The sequence below is a fragment of the Salvelinus namaycush genome, chromosome 37 (genome assembly GCF_016432855.1).
Source record: "Salvelinus namaycush isolate Seneca chromosome 37, SaNama_1.0, whole genome shotgun sequence".
Classification (NCBI taxonomy): Eukaryota; Metazoa; Chordata; class Actinopteri; order Salmoniformes; family Salmonidae; genus Salvelinus; species Salvelinus namaycush.
The window spans coordinates 19,405,959-19,429,330 of NC_052343.1; the positions used below are offsets into that span (position 1 = coordinate 19,405,959).

At 42.2% G+C, this 23,372-nt stretch overlaps 2 protein-coding genes across 10 annotated transcripts in view; both read left to right on the plus strand.

Moving 5' to 3' along the window:
* The window catches only part of LOC120031034 (E3 ubiquitin-protein ligase UBR5-like), a 46,539-nt gene extending 32,716 nt beyond the window's left edge, over positions 1-13,823 (plus strand). For 3 of the 5 annotated variants that reach the window (XM_038976563.1, XM_038976564.1, XM_038976565.1), the window contains exons 41-56: positions 4,057-4,229; positions 5,729-5,863; positions 6,231-6,445; positions 6,739-6,859; positions 7,338-7,710; positions 7,883-7,970; positions 9,768-9,912; positions 10,111-10,241; positions 10,507-10,567; positions 10,976-11,157; positions 11,341-11,425; positions 11,530-11,685; positions 12,010-12,123; positions 12,471-12,654; positions 12,929-13,014; positions 13,121-13,823. In XM_038976563.1, coding sequence (XP_038832491.1) covers positions 4,057-4,229; positions 5,729-5,863; positions 6,231-6,445; positions 6,739-6,859; positions 7,338-7,710; positions 7,883-7,970; positions 9,768-9,912; positions 10,111-10,241; positions 10,507-10,567; positions 10,976-11,157; positions 11,341-11,425; positions 11,530-11,685; positions 12,010-12,123; positions 12,471-12,654; positions 12,929-13,014; positions 13,121-13,333 — 2,462 coding nt within the window. In that variant the 3' untranslated portion in view covers positions 13,334-13,823. The remainder of the gene's footprint in view (positions 1-4,056; positions 4,230-5,728; positions 5,864-6,230; positions 6,446-6,738; positions 6,860-7,337; positions 7,711-7,882; positions 7,971-9,767; positions 9,913-10,110; positions 10,242-10,506; positions 10,568-10,975; positions 11,158-11,340; positions 11,426-11,529; positions 11,686-12,009; positions 12,124-12,470; positions 12,655-12,928; positions 13,015-13,120) is intronic. The other 2 variants (XM_038976566.1, XM_038976567.1) reach the window with 2 other exon arrangements.
* A 417-nt stretch (positions 13,824-14,240) lies between these two features.
* On the plus strand, positions 14,241-23,351 carry LOC120031035 (protein LYRIC-like). 5 transcript variants are annotated; one of them, XM_038976570.1, is made up of 12 exons: positions 14,241-14,826; positions 15,011-15,130; positions 16,008-16,089; positions 16,984-17,184; positions 17,649-17,717; positions 17,926-18,075; positions 18,786-18,854; positions 19,094-19,227; positions 19,950-20,060; positions 20,567-20,659; positions 20,865-20,982; positions 21,916-23,351. In XM_038976570.1, the coding sequence occupies exons 1-12, from the start codon at positions 14,494-14,496 to the stop codon at positions 21,981-21,983; spliced, it is 1,548 nt and encodes a 515-aa protein (XP_038832498.1). In that variant the 5' UTR covers positions 14,241-14,493; the 3' UTR covers positions 21,984-23,351. The 5 variants fall into 5 exon arrangements, with proteins under 5 accessions (XP_038832498.1, XP_038832496.1, XP_038832497.1 ...); XM_038976568.1 differs by having other exon boundaries at positions 14,242-14,826; positions 19,947-20,060; XM_038976569.1 differs by having other exon boundaries at positions 14,243-14,826; positions 18,789-18,854; positions 19,947-20,060.
* The last annotated feature ends 21 nt before the right edge of the window (positions 23,352-23,372 follow it).

A 23,372-nucleotide genomic window follows, 5' to 3' on the forward strand; every position in this document is an offset into this window, starting at 1 on the left:
AGATCTAATGTTAAATACTATTGAAGTAATATGGCTACAGGTTCATCTGCCTCACCTAAAGCCCATTCTTGTAGGAAGCTTCTATAGCACACCAAGTGCTAACAGTCAGTATCTGGATAATATGTGTGAAATGCTTGATAATATATGTATCAACAGAGAAGTATATCTTCTGGGTGATTTTAAATATTGACTTGCTATCAAGCTGCCCACTCAGGAAAAAACCTTGAACTCTAACAAGTGCCTGCAACCTGGATCAGGTTGTCAGTCAACCTACCAGGGTAATTACAAACAGCACAGGAATTAAATCATCACGTATTGATCACCTCTTTACTAACGCTGCAGATATGTGCTTTAAAATAGTATCCAAATCCATATAATGTAGTGATCACAATATAATAGCAATATCTAGGAAAACCAAAGTTCCAAAGGCTGGGCCTAATATAGTGTATGAGGTCATACAATAAGTTTTGATGTAAAGAATATTTGCTGGTGTGTAATGAGGAGCAATCAGACGCTGCACTTGACACGTTTATGAAACTACTTATTCCAGTTACTAATAAGCACGCATCCATTAAGAATATTACTGTAAAAACTTTTAAATCCCCTTGGATTGATGAGGAATTGTATGGTTGAGAGGGATGAGGCTAAAGGTATGGCAATTAAGTCTGGCAGTCCAACTGATTGGCAAACATACTGCAAATTAAGAAAATGTGACTAAACTAAATAAAAATAAACTACACTATGAAACAAAGATAAAGAATAATAGTAAAATGCTTTAGGGCACCTTATGAACTTTTTGGGGAAAGAAGCTAACTAGCTCCTTCAGTCATTGAATCGGACGACTCCATCACAAAGCCCACTGATATTGCAAACTACTTTAATGACTTTTTCATTGGCAAGATAAGCAAACTTAGGGATGACATGCCAGCAATAAACACTGACACTACACAAGTATATCGGACCAAATTGTGAAAGACAATTGTTCTTTTGAATACCGTAAAGTCAGTGTGGAAGAGGTGAGAAAATTGTCTATCAACAATGACAAGCCACCAGGGTCTGACAATCTGGATGGAAAATTACTGAGGATATTGCCACTCCTACTTGACACATCTTTAATTTAAGCCTACTAAAGAGCGTGTTCCCTCAGGCCTGGAGAGAAGCTAAAGTCATTCCGCTACCCAAGAATAGCAAAGTACCCTTTACTGGCTCAAATAGCCAACGAATCAGCCTGTTACCAACCCTTAGTGAACTTCTGGGAAAAATGGGTTTTTGACCAGATACAATGCTATTTCACAGTAAACAAATTGACAACATAATTTCAGCATGCCTATAGGGAAGGACACTCAACAAGCACAGCACTTAAACAAATGATTGATTGGCTGAGAGAAATTGATAAAATGATTGTGGGGGCTGTCTTGTTAGACTTCAGTGCAGCTTTTGACATTATCGATCATAGTCTGCTGCCAGAAAAACTTGTATTATGGCTTTACACACCTTGCTATATTGTGGATAAAGAGTTACCAGTCAAACAGAACACAGTGTTCTTTTAATGGAAGCCTCTCAAATATAAACCAGTTAGAATCAGGAATTCCCCAGGGTAGCTGTTTAGGCCCTTTGTTTTTATTAAATTTTTACTAACGACATGCCACTGACTTTGAGTAAAGCCAGTGTGTCTATGGATCCAGATGACTCAACACTATACACGTCAGCTACTACAGCAACTGAAATGACTGCAACACTCAACAAAGAGCTGCAGTTAGTTTGAGTGGGTGGCAAGGAATAAGTTAGCCATAAATATTTCTAAAACTAAAAGCATTGTATTTAGAAAAAAACACTCACTAAACCCTAATCCTCAACTAAATCTTGTAGTAATGTGGAAATTGAGCAAGTTGAGATGACTAAACTGCTTGGAGTATCCCTAGATTGTAAACTGTCATGGTCAAAACATATTGATGCAGTAGTAGCTAAGATGGAGAGAAGTCTATCTATAATAGTGATGCTCTGCCTTAACAACACTAACAAGGCAGGTTCTACAGGCCCTAGTTTTGTCGGGTGCCACAAAAAAGGACTTAGGAAAATTGCAATTGGCTCAGAACAGGGCAGCACGGCTTGCCCTTGGATGTACACAGAGAGCTAATATTAATAGTATGCATATCAATCTCTCCTGGCTGAAAGTGGAGGAGAGATTTGACTTTATCACTACTTTTATTTATGAGCTCTCTGTCTAAACTACTGGCACAGAGCTCGGACACCCATGCATACCCCACAAGACATGCCACAAGAGGGCCCTTCACAGTCCAAGTCCAGAACAGACTATGGAAGGCACACAGTACTACATAGAGCCATGACTACATGGAACGCTATTCCACATCAGGTAACTGACGCAAGCAGTCAAATTAGATTTTTTTTAAAACTGATTAAAATAACACCTTATGGAACAGCGGAGACTGTGAAGCAACACAAACATTGGCACAGACACATGCATACACACACACGATAACATACTCACTATACATACACATGGATTTAGTACTGTAGATATGTTGTAGTGGTGGAGTAGGGGCCTGAGGGCACAGTGTGTTGTGAAATCTGAATGTATTGTATGTTTTTAAATTTGTTTAAACTGCCTTTAATTTTGCTGGACCCCAGGAGAGTAGCTGCTGCTTTGGCAGCTAATGGGGATCCATAATAAATACAAATCAGTGTCCTGGCTAATATCCCCAATCTGGCCGGTCACCTAATCATCCCCAGCTTACAATTGGCTCATTCATCCCCCTCTCCCCTGTAACTATTCCCCAGGTTGTTGCTGTAAATGAGAATGTGTTCTCAGTCAACTTACCTAGTAAAACAAGGATTCAATAAAAAAATAAACATGCTTGACCATTAAAGTTCTTACTGTGGAATACAGTGTTTGGTTTTCGGCAGGCATAATGGGACCCATGTCGTCTGACTCATCTGTCCATAGAAATGTAATTCTTCAGGTGCTTTTTGGCAAACTTGAGTCAAGTTTTTGGATGAGATGGGTCCCATTATGTCTGGTGAAAACTAAACACTGCATTCCACATTAAGAAACTCATACCAACGGTCAAGCATGGTGGTGGTAGTGTGACGGTTTGGGGATGCTTTGCTGCCTCAGGACCTGGATGACTTGCCTTAATAGAAGGAACCGTGAATTCTGCTCTGCATCAGAGAATTCTACAGGAGAATGTCAGGCCATCCGTCTGTGAGTTGAAGCTGAAGCGCATCTGGGTCATGCAGCAAGAAAATGATCCAAAATACACAATTCTACATGAAAATGGTTAAAGCGACAAATTTTAAGTTTTGGAATGGCATAGTCAAAGTCCAGACCTAATCCTAATTGAGACGACTTTGTGGTAGGACTTGAACTGAGCAGTTCGTGAAGCCAGAAATGTTGCCAAGCTAAAGCAGTTCTGCATGCAAGAATTGGCCAAAATTTCTTCACGGCGTTTAGCCACTCAACAACTACAGGAAGCATTTGGTTGCTGTCTTTGCAGCTAAAGGTGGCACAACCGGTTACTGAGTGTAAGGGGCAATTACTTTTTCACACAGGGGAATTGGGTGTTGCATCACTTTAATAATAACTCAAATGTATACTTATTTTATTTATTTAATTAACAAACTCAGGTTCCCTTTATCTAATATTAGGTTTTAGTTGAAGTTCTGATAAAATTCAGTAGCAAAAATAGAGAAAATCAGGAAGGGGGCAAATACTTTAACACGTCACTGTAGGTCATTGCTCTCCATACCTGTTCATGGAGAGCTACCCTCGTAGGTTTTCACTCCAACCCCAGTTTTAAGTAACTTGATTCAGATTATCAACCAGCTAATTATTAGAATCAGGTGCGTGTGATTACAGTTGCCGTGAATCTTCAGGACGGTAGCTCTCCAGGAACTGCTGGGTTGAAGAGCCCTGATGTAGGTGATAGGCAGTTTGAACTATGTACAGTTGTTTTTTGGCCAGTCTTTCCCAGTGGTCTTTTGTGGTGTGGAGAAATGTAGGGAAGCAGTGCTGACCTCTCTCTCTCTCTCTCTCAGGCTCCACGCTCCAGGATAAGGAGGATGACCCGGTCCCTTCTGAGACGGGACAGAACCACCCGTTCTTCCGGCGCTCTGACTCCATGACCTTCCTGGGCTGTATCCCCCCCAACCCCTTCGAGGTCCCCCTGGCTGAGGCCATCCCCCTGGCAGACCAGCCTCACCTCCTGCAGGTTAGTGCATTTCTTTCATTTGCACTGACCGGTATAGGTCGTTAACAATAAAACGTCACAATACAGTGCAGAGCGTTAGATTTTGGCTGCTGGGGGGCAAGGAGACCCCCAGCTCCACTAAAACCATTGACAAGTACATGCTGTTTTTAAGGGATTGTTAACTATTTGGTTTTAATATCATCACTTTGAAGAGCATAGTCAGAACTACACAGTTCGGATTATTCCACATTTAGCTCTATCATCAAAGTTATACAGCAAGTAACTGCATGTTTTTCATGATCAGTAAACATCAATTGATCATGTATTTTCAGATAAATGAGGGTAACCTATCATTTGGCATCTAGCTAGCTAAGCAAACTATGTCGCCTAGTTTGCTTCATCAGAGGTTAGGCATTTGGAAAGAGCTTGACATTGGCAAGTCCTCGTCAAATTGTCATTCGGACTACTGTCATCACCTCTATAGATGCCAAGCAAATTAAACAATATTTGGATATAGACTTCTAGTTATCCCCTGAAAGTTAGCTTGTTAACTAGCCGTATTGATGTTGTATTTTATTGGCTAGCCAATTTGACGTGGTCCATTAATCAGGTTTGTCAGTAGCAATTGCGATTTAAACACCAAGAAATGTTAAGGGTTTATGTTAGCTAACTTCACTAAGTAGGTCTATGTTGGTTGGAGAAAAAAAGTATATAAGGTCTACTTAGCACTATGTTTAGCCAACTGTACAACGTTTCTACCGGTAGCTTGCAAAGTAAACATTATCAGCTAACAATAGGCTTACATCAGCAAATGTGCCCTTCTGCTGCTTGACAAGCAGAGCCCACAAAGGATGGGGAAATGAACCTAAACCACTCATACTTATCAGGTATAGTTAGTTTACTTTTCACTCAAATATCTAACTAAAGGTTATTGAGAGACGTCAGGGTAGCCTCAACATATCTGAAATTACATGGCCAATTGATGTTTACTGATCATGACAAGCATGGATACTTGTTGTTTAACTCTGAGAGCTAAATATGGAATAATCTGAACTGTGTAGTTCTGACTATGCTCTTCATGAGGTTAAGATATTACAACCAAATAGTTTTAACATTTATTTAATAACCCCTTAAACAGATTTTAGTTGTCAATGGTTTTAGCGGCACTGAGGGTCTCCTTGCCCCCAGCAGGCAAATCTGAAACACTGCACTTTATTGTGAGATTTTATTGATAACTATCTATGAGGGAAATTGAATTAAAGTGACATGTGCAGGTGAAGTCCTAACGGGCTCCCAAAACAGCCTCTTTATAATCCTTAATGCAGTGTAATTGATGCCAGACAGTAGTTATGTTAAAACACAGTTATAGAGCTTATTTGCCTACTTATACCTTTATGGGGCAAGCAGTGCAATATACACTAGAAGTCAATAAATCCACCACTACCAATACGTTGTTAATCTGTTTTTAGTTTGTTACAATAATGACACTGCAACTTATTTTACATTTTTCTACCTCCCAGCCCAATGCAAGGAAGGAGGATCTGTTTGGCCGTCCTAGTCAGGGCCTGTACTCGTCCTCGTACACAGCAAGCAAAGGCCTGGCCGAGGCCACCCTGGACCGCAGCTGCATGGAGGTTAACATGGGCTCCTCTCAGGTATACATAACGCACTGCCCGCCCTGACAACACACCAGCCCTGCTCTAATACTCTTATCATGCATCCTTCCTTTATCCCTCATCTCTTCAATCAACATGCATCCTTCCCTCATCCCCCCCTTCTTGAAAGAATCACTGGTCTAACATGGCTGGATTGGTGAAAGCAATGCAATGGAAACTGGAAAGCTTGCTAACGCCAATCCATGTTAGATCAGTGATTAGTACTTCATGGAAGGAAAAAGAGGAAGGGAAGATGCATCAAATTATTGGAGCAGAGCCACAGTCTTCACAGTACATTTCCATCATTTAAAAAAAACATTCATTATAGCACCATTCACTACAACCACAGCTGTGTTGTGTCCTACAGATCCTACCCACCAAGATGTCCTACTCAGCCAACCTGAAGAACGTGATGAGTATGGAGACTAGTCAGCGCGGCAGAGAGGACCAGCCCATGGACCAGGAGCTAGTGGCTCCAAAGCCAGGCCCCTCACCCCACGACCTAGCTGCCCAGCTGAAGAGCAGCCTCCTGGCTGAAATAGGCCTCACTGAGAGCGATGGACCCCCGCTTCCTTCCTTTAGGTATGGTACACGTGTCTTAGTGGCTAGTAAATAAATGAAAATGCCATCTAGGTTTGCTTTCTCAGGTCGCTCTCTTTTTGCTTCAGTAAGGAAACAATGAATATAGTTAGGTTACATAAATAAATAGACATGTTCTCCCTCTTTGCGTCTTACAACTGCATATGTAAATGTTCCTTACACTCCCATCTTTGGTATTAACAAGGAAGTAACATCTCTGTGCCCTCTCCTGTGTTCTCCAGACCCCACTGTAATATTAACTAGGAAGTATATAATCTCTCTGTCCTCCTCTCCAGACCCCACTGTAGTTTCATGGGGATGGTGATCTCCCATGACATGCTGCTGGGCCGCTGGCGTCTGTCTCTGGAGCTGTTCGGACGCGTCTTCATGGAGGACGTTGGAGCAGAGCCTGGATCGGTATGCACACTCAGGGATTGGTGTTTAAACAATTATACTGTATTATATTTATAGTATTTCCCCTGCTCCAAACCATTAATACAATGAAATCCACAAAAATATACAGCTAGACATGGACAAAATAAATAAAAATACCTTTACCAAGATGATGGGCTAGAAAGTTTATGAATTGCCTGGCTGGGCTGTTGAACAGTAAATTGATGATTCAAATGGAACTGTTAACAGGCTTTACCTGTGGATTATCGTGAATAACTAACAGCTATCAACCAATCAGCATACCGGATCCAAATGTACGCTTTTAGAACGGTAGACAAGTCTCTACAGCTTTCTGTAACCAGATCTTGACAGACAAACATGTAATAAAGAAAAGTACAATTACCATGATGAGATCAGGACTAAAAAAAACATCTGTCAAACATTAAAAACAGTTGACGATCTAACCAGACATTTAATCCTGTCTGTCTGATCCCGTCCCCAGATCCTGACCGAGCTGGGGGGCTTTGAGGTGAAGGAGTCTAAGTTCCGCCGGGAGATGGAGAAACTCCGTAACCTCCAGTCTCGTGACCTGGCCCTGGAGGTGGACCGTGACCGTGACCAGCTGATCCAGCAGACCATGAGGCAGCTCAACACCCACTTTGGCCGGCGCTGCACCACCACACCCATGGCTGTGCACCGCGTCAAGGTCACCTTCAAGGACGAGCCGGGCGAGGGTAGTGGCGTGGCCCGTAGCTTCTACACGGCCATCGCCCTAGCCTTCCTGTCCAATGACAAGCTGCCCAACCTGGATTGTGTACAGAGCGTCAGCAAGGGCATGCAGGCCAGCAGTACGTGTCATCACGATTACAACTCAAGTATGACATTGAGTATGAAACTACTAGTGTCAATTTATTAATTACTTAACCCAAATGGCAGTTTAACATGGTGACTGTGACAACTTACTGCTACCACCACTCTGGGGGAAGCAAGAGGAATTTCAGAGGAGAACAGAGATATATATCTTTCCTAAAGTCTCCCTCTGTGTAGATCTGATGCAGCGGCTGAGGAACAGAGACCGGGAGAGGGAGCGGAGGAGTGGAGGGCTCCGAGCCGGCTCTAGGAGAGATCGAGACAGGTGAGAGACCAACCATCCTGCTCACCAACCCTGTGGTTGTAGTGTGTTATTAGGACATGTTACCTTTCAAAAAACATTTGACCTTCATGTGTTAGGCTGAAGTTACACAAAGCAACTTTCAAGCAAATTTAGTTGCAGTTAGAGGTTGCAAGTGACATCTCAAGCAACGTTGCTGATACACGAAGTAACTCAAACGTGATTGAAATTGCGTGCAACAGCCAATCAAATTGAAGCTGCTATTGTCATTATGGTTTGAGAAGTCGTACCTCACCTAATGTCATCTGCTGCATTACATCATGATTTTAATAATTGTTTATCCAACCGTATGGTTGTATAAGAATGGATTTGGACAAAATGCTGTCTGTACACTTTAGCTAGCTAGTGAAAATGACCATGGTAGCAATGAACTAAGCTAGCTAGTGCAGTTCATGTTGGTCAATTTCAGTTGAAACTGGTCTGAGAGGTCTGGGTTCACTTCAAAAATGACATTGACTACCAAACCATGTACATTAAGCATGACTTCCCATGATGCCAGTATTTATTTACAGCTCCTGTTTGGCTAATGTCTCTTCTACCAACCTTGATCACGGTTCCCACAGCACTGACAGCTGTGTTGACTTGACAACTGGGTCAGAGTTCCGAACCTTCAAATGGATCATGTGCGACGCATTCATTTTGATTGGCTGTTGCTTGCAACTAGTGCACAAAGTAGAATTTTGTGGAAATAGAAAGTAGAAAAGTAGAAAAAAAAATTGCAACTGGATGCAACCACGTTGTAGATTAATTGCTTTTTAGTTGCTGGTGGTGTTACACAAAGCAATCCAAATGCAACATAGTTTGAAAGTTGTAACTATAGCTTTATACATCTCTCTACTCAACTACACCGAAATAAAATTTTACACTGCTGAGCCGAGCCTAGCTGACCTGGTTACGCATCCACCATAGTTTCTGTCCTGCACTGCATTGTCTCACGTCGGATAACATGGCGGCCATCTGTACTGATCTGTCTGAACTCGCAGAAACTCATGGTAGCTAAAAAGAAGTCAGACTACAATATGCTGTCCTAACATTCAAAAATGTTACCACGGTGACATCATCCACTGAACCCCTGTTCATCCTCAAGCGTCAGTTAATCTTACCAAAAACGATGAACCTGTAGCTAATATTTTTTTTGAAGTAATGAGGATGTCTTCACCACCTAATTCTATATCTAGCTAAGGTGTTTTGTGGTGGTAGAATCCATATTCATGAAATTCTTTATGTACGAACATTCCAATCCATATGAAAACACCAGTTCACACACACAATGCTGAATACTCCCTCTAGCTATGCACATGAGTTTTCATATTTGTTCTGCTGTGATTAGTGCCCCGAGTTCTACAGCACAGCAGACTGCTCTCCAACGTTATCGCGTTGGCCAAATGTTACGAAGTAGCGAGGCACAATGGCAGCTGTCTGTTGCATACATGCTGATTTCTGAGAGCAGTCCCATAACTTTGGTTCTGTACAACTTAATCAACAAGCTGTTAAACTAGCTACCGTATGGCCATTCAAACAAGCTTATACTAGGCTGTTAGCTGGAGCATGGTTTGCTGTAGTAGCCAGAATTAGGAACTTGTGTTGAGCAAAATCTAGTTTTATAGATGTGTTCCACGTCCTACAAGACCGATTGGTTGAGGGACGAGCATTGATCTGGCGTAAGACAATGGCCTGCACTGGCCAGTTTTGTTCGGGTCGGCACGATGGTGTAGAATGTTTGAGGGCGCTAGCTAACCTTCCCTTCTGTGTGTGTTCCAGGGACTCAAGGAGACAGCTGTCCATTGACACCCGGCCCTTCAGGCCAGCCTCGGAGGGGAACCCCAGTGACGAACCTGATCCCCTACCTGCCCACAGACAGGCCCTGGGAGAGAGGCTATACCCCCGCGTCCACGCTATGCAGCCGGTACCTACCAGCTTTACAACAATCTAATTCTAATTAAAGTATCTTATCTATAAATGCAGTATCCATTCATTATCTAATCTATAATGCATAATATCTATATACAATCAAGGAATACTGTATGTGATGGGTGGTGAATAAGTGAAAACCTCAGGACTGTCTACAGAATGTGACTGACTGGTGTTGTTCCTTCCTCCCCAGGCATTTGCCAGTAAGATCACAGGGATGCTGCTGGAGCTCTCCCCAGCCCAGCTGCTGTTGCTCCTGGCCAGTGAGGACTCTCTCAGGGCCAGGGTGGAGGAGGCCATGGAGCTGCTCATTGCACATGGAAGGTATAGTACAATGTCCTATTCACCACTCTGTCATTTTGTTCTCAAAATAGCACCCTGCTCACAGTGCATTACTTTTGACCAGAGCCCCTTTATGCTATATAGGCAAAAAGGTGCCATTTGGGACACATCGTCACCATACACAATTTCAAGGATGCCCTCTTGACCAGGTCTCCCTTGTGAAAGTTTTTTTTGTTACCTCAATAGGACAACCTGGTTTGATAAAAATAAAGGATAACCTGACTAAAACCCCTCTCCCCTTCCACAGGGAAAATGGCGCCGACAGCATACTGGACCTGGGTCTCCTGGAGGCTCCTGAGAAAGCACAGGTAAGCTTCAGCTCTCCATCTCCGGTCCCAGCATGCCCCAGCTCTGTGGTCCAGGAACACAAGTCATTAGACATGCCTGAAAGATTGTTGTATGAAGAATAAAAGGAATGTGGCCTTCAGCCTCATGACATTAATTTACTGGTTAGAATTCTGACTGTGGCTGTTTTTAGAGGTTTACGATAACATAATAAAAATATTCACCTCATGATCACCCACTGATATTATGCTCTAATAGTAACAGGATATAGGGGACTGTTTGTCAACATTTCAGCTTTAGCAACCTTTCTCAAGACCAGTCACTTATATTTTACAGGGTGGCACTGATTTTAATTATTTTACGCCGTAATAACCAAAAATGTGTCAATTATTGTCAATTACGAATAAAGTTCCTCATTTTCCTGGTTGTAGCAGCAGGAGAACCGTAAGCGTCATGGCTCCACCCGCAGTGTGGTGGACATGGAGCTGGACGACCCTGAAGACGGAGATGACAACGCTCCCCTGTTTTACCAGCCCGGGAAGAGAGGCTTCTACTCTCCCCGGCCCGGCAAGAACACGGAGGCCAGGCTCAACTGCTTCAGGAACATCGGCAGGTAAGTCCTAGCATCCTATTCCCGTTATAGTGCAACCAGGACCCATAGGGAACAGGGGGCCATTTGGAGTGCAGCCACTATTTACTTATATTCAGGGATAAAACAACAAAATTACAATTATATGTAGCCTACCTCAAAGAATTTCCAAGTGTTTACGTTTTTTTTTGTTTTTTTTCTCTCCAGAATACTAGGGCTGTGTCTGCTGCAGAATGAGCTCTGTCCAATTACCTTGAACAGACATGTCATCAAGGTGCTGCTCGGCAGAAAGGTAATGATTTCCACTGGGCACTGTTGTACACTGCAATATGGAAACCGCTACATCTGGACTTGTACACGGATAGAGTTCTCATCAGTATGTGTGTCTGTGAGCAGGTGAATTGGCATGACTTTGCCTTCTTTGACCCGGTAATGTACGAGAGCCTGCGACAGTTGATCCGTCACTCTCAGGCTGGAGAGGCGGAGGCTGTGTTTGTAGCCATGGACCTGGCCTTCGCCATAGACCTGTGTAAGGAGGAAGGGGCTGGACAGGTAAAGAACTCACAGGGAGAATATTTCACATGCAGTCAACTCAATTTAGGAAGTGCACTTGGAATACATTTTCAGTCCCTATTTTTCATTTCGTTATATTTTTGCAATCGCCTGACTGCATCTCTGGTTTTAATGCACTCTGTCACAACTGGCATTTCACTACTTGTGCATGCAACATTAAACATTTGAAACGGCCAGGTTTTGCATTTATCAGAAGTTGACTTTTGAAAACCATTCTATTCTGCAGTCTAATTGTGACAGAGAATGTTATGAAACATCACATTACGTTATTAACATGACGTCTGCTGTCCATGGCTATATCAGGTGGAGCTGCTGTCAGGTGGGGTCAACATGCCTGTGACTCCTCTCAACGTTTACGAATACGTGAGAAAGTACGCCGAACACAGGATGCTGGTGGTTGCCGAGCAACCTCTTCATGTGAGTTGTACGCTGTCATGTGGCACTGTATACAAGTGAATTACCATTCACTATAATAAGGGGAACCAAGTGGGGCATTCTGTATTGAGTTAGGTCTAAAGTTAGCCTGGTCCCAGATCTGTTTTTGTTTTTGGCATGCCATAGGAGATTCCAAAACAGCAAATTGGACACCAGTCCAGTCTAAAGCTGGAGTAGGGATAAGCCTAGATGTGTACAGAGACAATATTGCAGTGTACATTTATGTGAGATTAATACCTTGTTCTCTCTCAGCTGATGAGAAGGGGATGGATGTGTACTGTATATAAAGATGTTGACATTTAATGTTAATACTGTTTTGTCTCTTTCAGGCGATGAGGAAGGGTCTGTTGGATGTCCTTCCTAAGAACGCCCTGGAGGACTTGACAGCGGAGGACTTCAGGCTGCTGGTCAACGGCTGTGGAGAGGTCAACGTGCAGATGCTCATCAGCTTCACTTCCTTCAATGATGAATCTGGTACAAAGACCTTGGCCCGTATTCACAAAGAATCTCAGAGTATGAGTGCTGATGTAGGATCAGTTTTGCCTTTTTGATCACAATGAATAAGATTATATGGATGGGGAGACATGATCCTAGAACTGTAAAACCTGGATGTAGTTAGTTTTCCTTTGGTTATTGATCCTCACCCTAACACTTTTAGCTATGCAGTTGGAAGTCTTGTAGCAAAAATACGTTTGTACTTTTACATGACTTAAATGTGTTTGAGTTTATGGTTTTTATTCCATGATTGAGTCACTTATTTTTGTTATCCCACTCTGAATCTCAACAGGGGAAAATGCTGATAAGTTGTTGCAGTTCAAACGCTGGTTTTGGTCCATCGTGGAGAAGATGAGCATGACTGAGAGGCAAGATCTGGTAAGAAATTATTTTCACTACCTGATGCAGTCCCAGTTTGAAATTTTTATCTGCAGAAACTCAAATATAAATTCCAATACAATCTGATTCCTCTCCCTCCCTGCAGGTGTACTTCTGGACCTCCAGTCCGTCTCTGCCAGCCAGTGAGGAAGGCTTCCAGCCCATGCCCTCCATCACCATCAGGCCTCCGGACGACCAGCACCTGCCCACGGCCAACACCTGCATCTCACGCCTCTACGTGCCACTCTACTCCTCCAAACAGATTCTAAAACAGAAACTCTTACTAGCCATTAAGACCAAGAACTTTGGTTTTGTGTAGAGGTTGACAAACATGTTTACCTGTTGTGTAATATTTACCTAGTTACATTTTTGTAGATTTGTTTTTTTGTCTATACAATTTTATGGAATTTGAAGAAAATACAAAAAATGCTGTCACTCCCCCGGCGGTTATTTTGTTTGTGTTGTGAACACAGACGGCTTGTTATTTTAATTTTTTTTAGTTCTGAGGTAATATACATTCCTGCATTGGCTTTGTAAAGTTGAAGCCCTCTGCTCTATTGGCTTAAACCTTTACTTCCCAGGAATTTGGCTCGACAGCAAACTGTGCCGAAGCTCAGCCAAAGAGGACTGCAGTAGAAGTATTTAAAAAGTTAAAGTATAAAAAAAACACACTGTGATTATGATTTTGTTCCTTGCCCTAAACAGAATACTTACTATCACTGACAGTTCGCTGCTGCCTTGGTGGAAAGTCAATATTTTTCTTGTATAGGGGGAGTAGGGAATTTCAAAATAAACTTAGATGCAAATGATCATTTTAGTCTCTTGATTGATGTAGAATGTATTTCTGAATATGGTTTAAATCGATGACCTCACAATAAATGCTAGGCATGCTGATAACCTGGTTTTAGGAACTTTACGAAGACTGCAATTATTTAGATTGTGGGAATACACACAAGCGTACAATAAAACCGGCCACAAATTTTACTTGACGAGGTGGGCAGCAAAAGTTTGGTTCAAGATATGTGATTCATCATTGGGTATAGTTTTTAATAAAATATGCTGATGACTAACCCCAAATAATCTGTTCTAGTCCAGGACCACCATTCTTAATCTGTCTGGGGATATTCGTCACGATTTCAGAGGGACGCCTCCTTCCATGATGACGTTGCACCAATCGTAGAGCGGGATGCTGCTAAGCACCGCCTGTTTTTCTGTTGTTCCTCGAAATCAACCTTGCGTTATCAAATTGGTAAGAAACGGGTTCATCAGGCATACGAGCTGGACACAGCTAGCTATATGAGGGTAATTTATTTCGACACTCAAATGTTACATGATTGACAGCTAGCTAACGCGTTAGCAGCTAGGTGGATGACAAGCTAGCGATGATCGTGGTTTTATTGTTTGCCCTGTCAAAACCGTTATTTTTAGCCAGCTAACGTTAACTTTTGCATATTCTGTCAATCATCGAGATCAACCCAAATGGCAGGGAATTGGCAGGACGCGACCTGTCAACAGGCCAAGTTGATAGCAGGTCGCCTGAATGAGCTTCTTTCCACCGGCCTAGACCTCTTGCACTCAGAACTCGGGGTGGATTTTGGAGTGAAGCCCGAGATTCCGCCATGGTTGATCTTCTTAGCAGCGTGCATTGGGCTCGTGCTAATGGTGGCTATGTGGGCCTCCGCATGTCGCGGGCTCTTCAAAAAGCGACCGACCATAATTGAAGTTGAGACTGTTGAAAGCACTAACCCAGCTCCTATCAAGACGGCAAAAGCAGAGGAACCGAAGAAAAAGAAAAGGAAACCTACAGAAAAGGTAACGTTTCCAATGTTGGCTTACTAGCTAGTTATGCTATGCTAATTTTGACAGCTCTGTCACAGTAGCTAGCTAACGTTAGTAGCCTACATTAGCATGATTCGGCTAGCTAGATAAACCTGTCACGTGAGCCAAACTAATATTTGTTTTTAAATTAAGCCTTGTCTTCTCTTTTGCCCCACAGAAATCACAGCCAAATGGTAGTGCAGTTGCTGAGCTACAAGAGGAAGTCAGAGTGACTGAAGAAGACAACCTGCCAGTAGTGCCACATCATTCTCAAGTCAAGACAGAAAAGGCTTCTGAGGTAGGCCTAATGTTGCTTGTAGAGGCAAATTCTTGTATGCAAGCCTAGGAGACCAGTGAAACAGTTGAATTTGTTGTATACAAAACCAAGTCCGTTGTATGCAAAATAATTTCAGATATGCTTGGTTATAGCTAGCTACATAATATCCCCATTTCTGCACTAAACAAGCCTTGAAGATTGAGAACCGGCCTTATGGCGTTTGTAGTGGAGTTTTACTAGTGATGATGTGGCTTTTAGACTAGAGGCCTGCCTCCCTTAGGACTCCTCCTGTGATGTGCAGGGGCCAGATGGCAATGTCTGTTTCACAGATTTTAACTTGCAGATGCAGCAAATCCTAAAGGATGGGACCGATGGCTTCCTCACTTAGCTAGTGTCAAGTGTGGCTCCTCCATGTTCAAATACAGCTTTCAACCCAGTTGTCTGTCAATCAATGCTCTTTATAGTTGTTTTGGCATCAATCTGCATTGAGGGGCTGACACTTAAAATATAATACTTTATATTATGTTTATAGCGTTTGAGATTGTAAGGACCGTATAGCCTATAAATTACATGTCAAAAGGCTTTTGGTAGACAGATTTAGGGGAACAGGATGGTGTATGTGATTTGAGAGAGAGAGATATGTGTGTGTGTATATATATATATATATATATATATATATATACACACACACACACACACACACACACACACACACACACACACACACACACACACACACCCCTACCTAGTTTGACCGTGTTGACTTGATTGAGTGACTTTCATAACATGGGGTTTCTGTTCTAATGGTGCAGGGGGCGATGCTTCTGTATGTTACCACTTTCCCTTTCTTTGCCTTGTAGCATTAATCCAACATACATGTTGAAATCTATATATTTAGGTAAAGAACACCAAGAAGAAGCAGAAACAGGCAGTAAAGGAGGCTAAGACGGCTTCTTCTCATGGCAAGGAATTGGAGGAAGGTACGCAATACAATACCACCAACTGTTTGAATCAGTTGTGCCTAGCAAAGCGCGGTGGGGGCACACATTTACAGCTAATTATTACGTCCTTTCAGGGAAATTGAAATGAGTCATATTTTAATGTATTTTAATCATGCAATCTGACAAGGTTTGGGGGGGAGCACTGCTCTAGGATGAGCGTTCTCCCTTTCCAATCTTACCTTAACATTAGAATTATTCCACACGACTGACGACGGACCAGCTCCTAGAGAGATCACCTATGGTTACAAATATTGAGGCGGATTATTCTAATGCTTACCTTATAATAATGCACTAAATCCAGGTTGTGCAAATGTTACATCATGAAATATATTGAGGCAAAAATGTATCGGTAGCTTACAAATATCTAAATGAAACTCAATTGCATTAACATGAAATTGATTTCCATATCATTCAAATATATGTGTGTGTAGCCTATACGGTATTTGTCTTTTAATAGTCATCTCGGTTTTCATTTGAAGCGTCTTTGTTATGCAAAAAAATGGGCAACTTTGTTTTTGTAGTCAGTCTACAAACTTCTGAAGTTATCAGCAGTCACAGAAAGACGGATAAACATCTGTGTATAAAGTGACGCGGAAGGGCAAGAAACATCTAACCATGTACTTCGCTGTTCTACGAGTGGTCTGAGGCAGTCGTTAAATAATGAGCATTTTCAAGAGCAACTTTAGTAATGATGGTTTTGGGAAACAGCTCGGAGATGTAACGATGTTCCTAAGAAGGCTTTAACAATGAACGTAGTCTTGAGATGGTTTCGGGAAACTGGGCCCAGAGCCTGGACATTCTAACAGTGGATTTGAACATGAGATGTAGGCCTATTTAACTTCCTCCCACTAACCTTCCCCATGTCTCTATCAGTATCAGGCACCTGGGAGACCAAGATCAGTAACAAGGAGAAGCGTGAGCAGCGCCGTAAAGACAAGACCTCTGGTGACGGGTCAGGGAGCCCTGGAGGAGTGGATCCTCTGCCTAGTACTCCTCCCACAGAGTCAACCAAGGCCAGCCCCAAAGCTGCAGCCCCTGGGTCTGGCTCTGAGAAGAAAGAAAAGAAGAAGAAAGGTAAAGCTAGCTAGGTCTATCACCTTATGGTATACCTCTCTGCTGGCAAAAGGCAGCAGCTGAGCAGGTCTGATCATGGTTAAAGACACCTACACTTTCACAAACTTTCTGTAAACAGACTAATTTGGCATCCAGGGAGACAGCTACTCTCTGTCTTCTCCTGTTATTGAGTTCTGCTGGTCCCCTGTTGATCAGACCTGCTATAAATACAGACCCTGGAGGACTCCGAGCCCAGAGAGAGAGGTGTAGCTTCTGCTGCTTGTCAACTGCTCTGTTAGCTTGGAATCCAAACTGACATGCTCTGTTTCACCACTGAAACAATTGAAAAACTGAGCATATCAGTTTGCGTTCCAGGCTACTGCTCTTTGTGTGTTGTCCTGCTGTCCCTTTGCAAATAGGAAATATAAATGTATATGGAAATATTGCTACAGCCTTGCCTTTAAACATGACTGTTATTTCCCCAGGAGAATCCTCCAAAACCAAAGCAGAGAAAGCAGATGCCGTCGCTGCTGTTGCCGTAGTCAGACCTCAAGGTAAAAAATATACATATTGATTCAAATTAGGGTCTGATTAAGGCTTAGGGTGAAATCAAATCATGTCCCATTTTAAGAAAAACAGTTAGTTACATGCTCTTACTTGTACAGTACTTGGTTGGAGTCAATTTCTTAGGCACACTATTTAAAGTGGTGCCATTGTGTGGATGTTCTTGAAGGGTGTTAAATGTGTGTGTGTTGGTGTCAGCTATTAGCAGTGAGGAGGCTCCGGTAGTGACTGGAGAATGGACTGACCGGGCTGTGACGGCCCCAGCCCTTACCATTGTTCCTGATAAGGAGCACTGGACCACTTCTGAGAGCAACCAAGACACTGCTGTCTGGGGGCACGAGACTGAAAGTAATGATAGTAGTAATATTTCCCTGGAATATACTGCATATGTACATATTAATCAAATCAAACTTTTTGTCAAATGCAGGGAATACAGTACAATTACATTTTTACTGGCAGGAGTTTTCACTGAGGTTTTCTATTGCCATGTTGTGTTATTAGGAGGGTGGACTTATTAGGAGGCTCCCTGATAAGAGATAAAGGCTAAAGACCTGAATCTAGTCTCATTAATTAGACTAACAGTTGCCACTGCAGGTAATGAATGGGCTGACTGTTCTTTGTGGACTCCTGGTGTAGGATCACCTTTTGGCCTCTAGATGGCATGGTTTACAGTACAGACAAGTATACTGCCCTACAAAGGCAAAATTCATTAACTATGAATTTGGTCAAAAATATTTTATCTGTTGTAATGGCCAGGTATATTATCTGATACGTGTGGTATTTCGTTTCCTGACACAAGAACAAGCCAGTTAATCAGAATATATAATAACAAAAATTGCTCTCTGTCTAGACAGAAAAAGACTGAAGTCAGACTTTGCCGTAAAAACAATTACTTAGTTACTTTGTTTTGCCTTTGTAGGGCAGTATAGATATTTAATCAGATTGTATAATACAAATTTAAAAAATACTAAAGGATTAAAAAAAAATCATATGGCAATATTAGTTTGAGTATATTGGTGACAGTCTGCAATGAAGCCAAGTCGTTGTGTGTGTTCCAGCAGTGGAACCCCAGCTGCCGTGTCCCAGCCAGCCTGAGCCTCAAGTGGAAGACGAGTGGTCTGGTCTGAGTAAGTAAAACAAACCTTAACACTGGCAATAAAAGTCATTGTAGGGATTAGATCACAATGAGTAGCTATACGGGTTGCAAGGTGGTCTGTAGATCAGTGAATCTGCACAGTCCAACTGCATTGTAGTCAGGAGACTGCTCTAGGAGTGAAAATCATAATCTCTGTCTGTATCATGTGTTGTAAAGGTTGTGTATTTGTGAGGTGTTTTAACTAGAGCTTTCCTCCGAATGTGTTTTCAGATGGTGATGGGTCTGCTGCTACAGCGGACGGGTGCTCTGACTGGAATGCACCAGCGGAGGTGTGGGGGAACTATGAGGAACTCCCTGCTCCAGTAGTGGCTGCCCTCGAGGAGCCCCTGCCAGAGACTGTCAAGGTTAGTCGCCAGTTGTGATAACACGTTTTAGGTGCCCCTCACGAGAGGTTTCTAACATCAAGGGCCTGTTCCTGGTTAAATAAATAACATGCCTTATATTTAAATACTGTCAATATAATCTGGGGAAGTTGAGGAGAGAGAAAAACCATCTCCAGAGTTAAACAGAACATTTCATCATGGAGAGAGATGTCAGGGATTTAATTTAAATGTTGCATTTAAAAACCTCTAAATATAACCTTATGCATATGTGAGGACAGACTGACTGGTAGTGTGCACTACATCCTTGGAATATAACTAGTTTGACTGCAGTGCAACAGTTGCTTGTAAAGAGACCATGCTGTATCCTGTACAAGGTTCTGCACAGAGTAATAGTAGTGATTTGGGGATTGCTTCATTTTAAAAGCCTCTGTCAAACAAAACTGCACATTTTACATTTCAGAAGCCTTCTCATGTAAAAAAATATATATATATCTGCTGCTTACTGCAAGACATTGACACAAATTTGATATATTAAACCAAAGTTGACAAAAAAAAGACACTACATTTAAAAAATATATATTTCCCATCTTTGAATTAATACAACAAAAATGACCCCTTGTTATTATTTGGACTTTTTAAGCTCAAGTTGGGGAAAGGTTGTCAGGTTGTTGATTTAGGTTGAGCAGTCTAGATCTGTCAAATATTTGAATTAGTTTTGTACTTTGAATGTTGTTTCACAGCAGGTATCTGATGAAGAGAGAGAAAAGGCGGAGCCTGCGGCTGATGGAACTGGTAAATCTAAAAAGAAGAAAAAGAAGAAGAAGCCAGCTGAAGATGCTGTAGTTACTGGCCAGGTAACACCGTAGACTAAGCACTTACTGGATTCCTCCTTAACAACATCATTAAAATGTTACCGGGTGGCGCAGTGGTCTAGGGCACTGCATCGCAGTGCTAGCTGCGCCACCAGAGTCTCTGGGTTCGCGCCCAGGCTCTGTCGCAGCCGGCCGCAACCGGGAGGTCCGTGGGGCGACGCACAATTGGCATAGCGTCGTCCGGGTTAGGGAGGGTTTGGCCGGTAGGGATATCCTTGTCTCAGTATGTAATGTAAATGTAATAAAATGTATGCACTCTACTGTAAGTCGCTCTGGATAAGAGCGTCTGCTAAATTACTAAAATGTTTAAAAAAAAATGTAAAAAATGTTACTATAGTGATTAGTCTTATTACACAGGAATAGAGCAACTTAATTTAAACTGTTACCATCACTCATTAGAACTACATTGCGGAGTCCTTCATTGGGTCATTGCTACCTGTGGCCTTCCTGATTGGCTCATATTTGTTCTGTTTGTCTGTGATTGACAGGAGTCAGAGGAGCCAAGTAAAAAGTTTGTTGCTGAGGCCAAGGTGAAGAAGCAGCCAATCCAGGAGCCTGCTGTCAATATGGCTGCTGTGAAGGTTGGTGACACTGCTCTATAGACCTCAATGACTGTGTCAAATGGCACCCTATTCCCTAATAGTGTACTACTTTTGATTAGGGCTCGTAAGGACTATAAAGGAAATAGGGTGCCATTTCGTTTAGGGGACCCCTGTTGGCTCAAGAGCACCCCCAGTGGCAAAAGTTCTTTAGCCTCTTTAATCTCAAGGTTTCTTCTTCCTGCAGGCAAGAGTGGAGCAACCAGTGGTGGTTCAGAACACAGCCCCCATCACACAAGTGCCACCCCAACCCGCAGAGACAGAGCCTACTGCCAAGCAGAACAGTCTACCTGCTCCAACACATAGTAAGTCTATCAGAACTATATGTGAATCACACTGGAGTCTGGTCTAGTGGTAGTGCTGCAGACCCTGGACTACGTATCTCCGCCAGCAGCTGGGGTCCGATCCCTGCATACACCTTACTTCACTTTATACTTTCCTCTTCTATATCCCCACTCATTCCTTGCTATACTATGATCACAATAGAAACAAATTAATATTAAAGAAGGAATAGCTTTACCTTGCCCTCAAACCATTCAGATCTAGACAAATTAGTGGGCTGCTAGGTGTTGTTCCTGGGCAGGGCCGGCAAGTTGTTGCGTGATTGACTGGGCCACCAAGCTGCCTGCTCACCTTCTTCCTCTGAAGTGTAGCTCTTGATTTCTGGAGGTGTAGGAAGCAGCTAGGCCAGGTTATTACTACCAGATGTCCTTTCTCCATTCAGTTTGATTGGCTATCCCAGCTCTGAGCTAAAGCATCAGTCCTTCTCTTTAATGTATCAATCATACAGTTGCAAAATTTCGGTAACTTTCCTTAAATCCTATTTGGAAGATTCCTGGAATAAGGTTAGGAATAAGCAGGAAGTCCAGGAAAGTTACAGAAATGTTGCAACCCTAAAAAATCAAGACTGTATACAGGCAGGGCTGCAGTTCTCGCTCGGCCTCCTCTCAAACTTTTCTACTGCTGCACTGTTTCTAAATCCACTCCTGCAGGGGTGCACCTTTTTGTTTCAACCCAGCTAATATCCAAGCCATTGATTGGATGATTCAGGTGGTAGTACTGGGCGAGAACAAAAATGTTCACTCCCTGGTGATCATTCTGGAATGGATTCTACACACTTCCTGCTTCTAAAGTCTTCGTTTCTGTTTTCTATTTATGATTTTTTTTTTACAACCTGTCTTTTCTTACAAGGAGTCCCGTATTGTAAGACTATTCTCCCTGTGTGTTTTCCCCCATAGAAAAACCTGAAGAGAGCCAGCCTTCCAAACCAGTGATGAAGAAGAAGCGGGCAAGAAGAGAAACATGAGTTGGAGTCATGAACATGAAGTTATATGCAAAATACTTTGGATAAAACAGCTGTTTATGCAACATATAAATACTTGCCCTTTTTAAAAACGGAAATATCAAACTTCTAAGTTCTGACCGGCCAGCTTCATATCCAAAATGCAGCCTGGTCAAGATGAACTGTAAAGCTAAATTCTGCGATTCTGATCAATATCGTAATGTGGGCACACGTATGAAGACTGTTTTTCAATTCCAATGAATCTTTCGAACGATCATGTTTGATGATTAGACACCTAGAAAATGAATAATAAATCCTGATTTAATAGTGATTGGGATGTTATGGCTTTGAGATTAATATTATAGAGGAAGAGTCAGCCGAGTCACGTTACAGGCCTTTATTCTGCAGTCTTTGTTTGCTGTTTATATCGTTAACCATGTTGGTGCAGTGACTCCTGCTCAAAGGGTCAAGTCCAACACTATAGGGTCGTGTTCAATAGGGCACATGGTAGCAAACCGTTTTGAAAGGGAAAAACTAAATAAGCGATTGCTATCTGACAAGTCCAGGTAGTCCTCCCTGTTTCAGTAAATTTTGTACTGTTTGCTGTTTTATGAACACGACCCAACGGAATCATGTTTAGCATTTGGATGCAGGTGGTGTTAGTGGTATCTCTACTGTTCTGCTGTACATGGAAAAGAGACGTACTTTCAGTTACTTGCTGTTATTTTGATAATCAGTGTTGTGCTCAGACTGTGTAGTTGCTTCTACCATTGATGGCTGTTGTCCTGTCCACCCGTGGTTGATGATTCAAAAGTCCTCAACCTTTTGTAACCTCTTTGTAATAAAAACGCTTCAAGCCATATGTAAAAAATAATAAAGGCCCTTTTCTATATTTGATTTGTCTTTTATATTTCTATTGTTTTTCCTATTAATCAGTTACCTCTATTTTTCTCTTTTTTTCTTTTGAGCAACTAATTGGTGTGTAGTGAAAAGTAATGTTTAGTTCTGCTGTAGACAGGATGGTTTCAAACTGCTTTAATCAATGATGTACTTGTAAAGATGCAGTAATCAGGAATACAATTTGATGCCTTAGTTGGTTGGGTTAGGCATGTGCTCTACCAACCGTTTTAATGTGTTGATTGTGTCCTATGTTGGACCATGTTTATTCTGCACCCTGAATCTTTCTCCACTAGTCTTTCTTCCTCTGGAAATGTAACATGTGAATTGCTTCCATTTTTCCTGAGTGGGGAAAGTAATGTCTAGGTTGAATTATTTAAATTAATGTGTTTGATACTTGTCCTTTACCTCTGTCTTTATTGTCAGAATGTTCCAAATGCAATAGAATCAAATATGCCCTTTGTGTGAATTTCTACCATAAAGATCATAAAGGCACTATTGTGAAGCGTGAATATT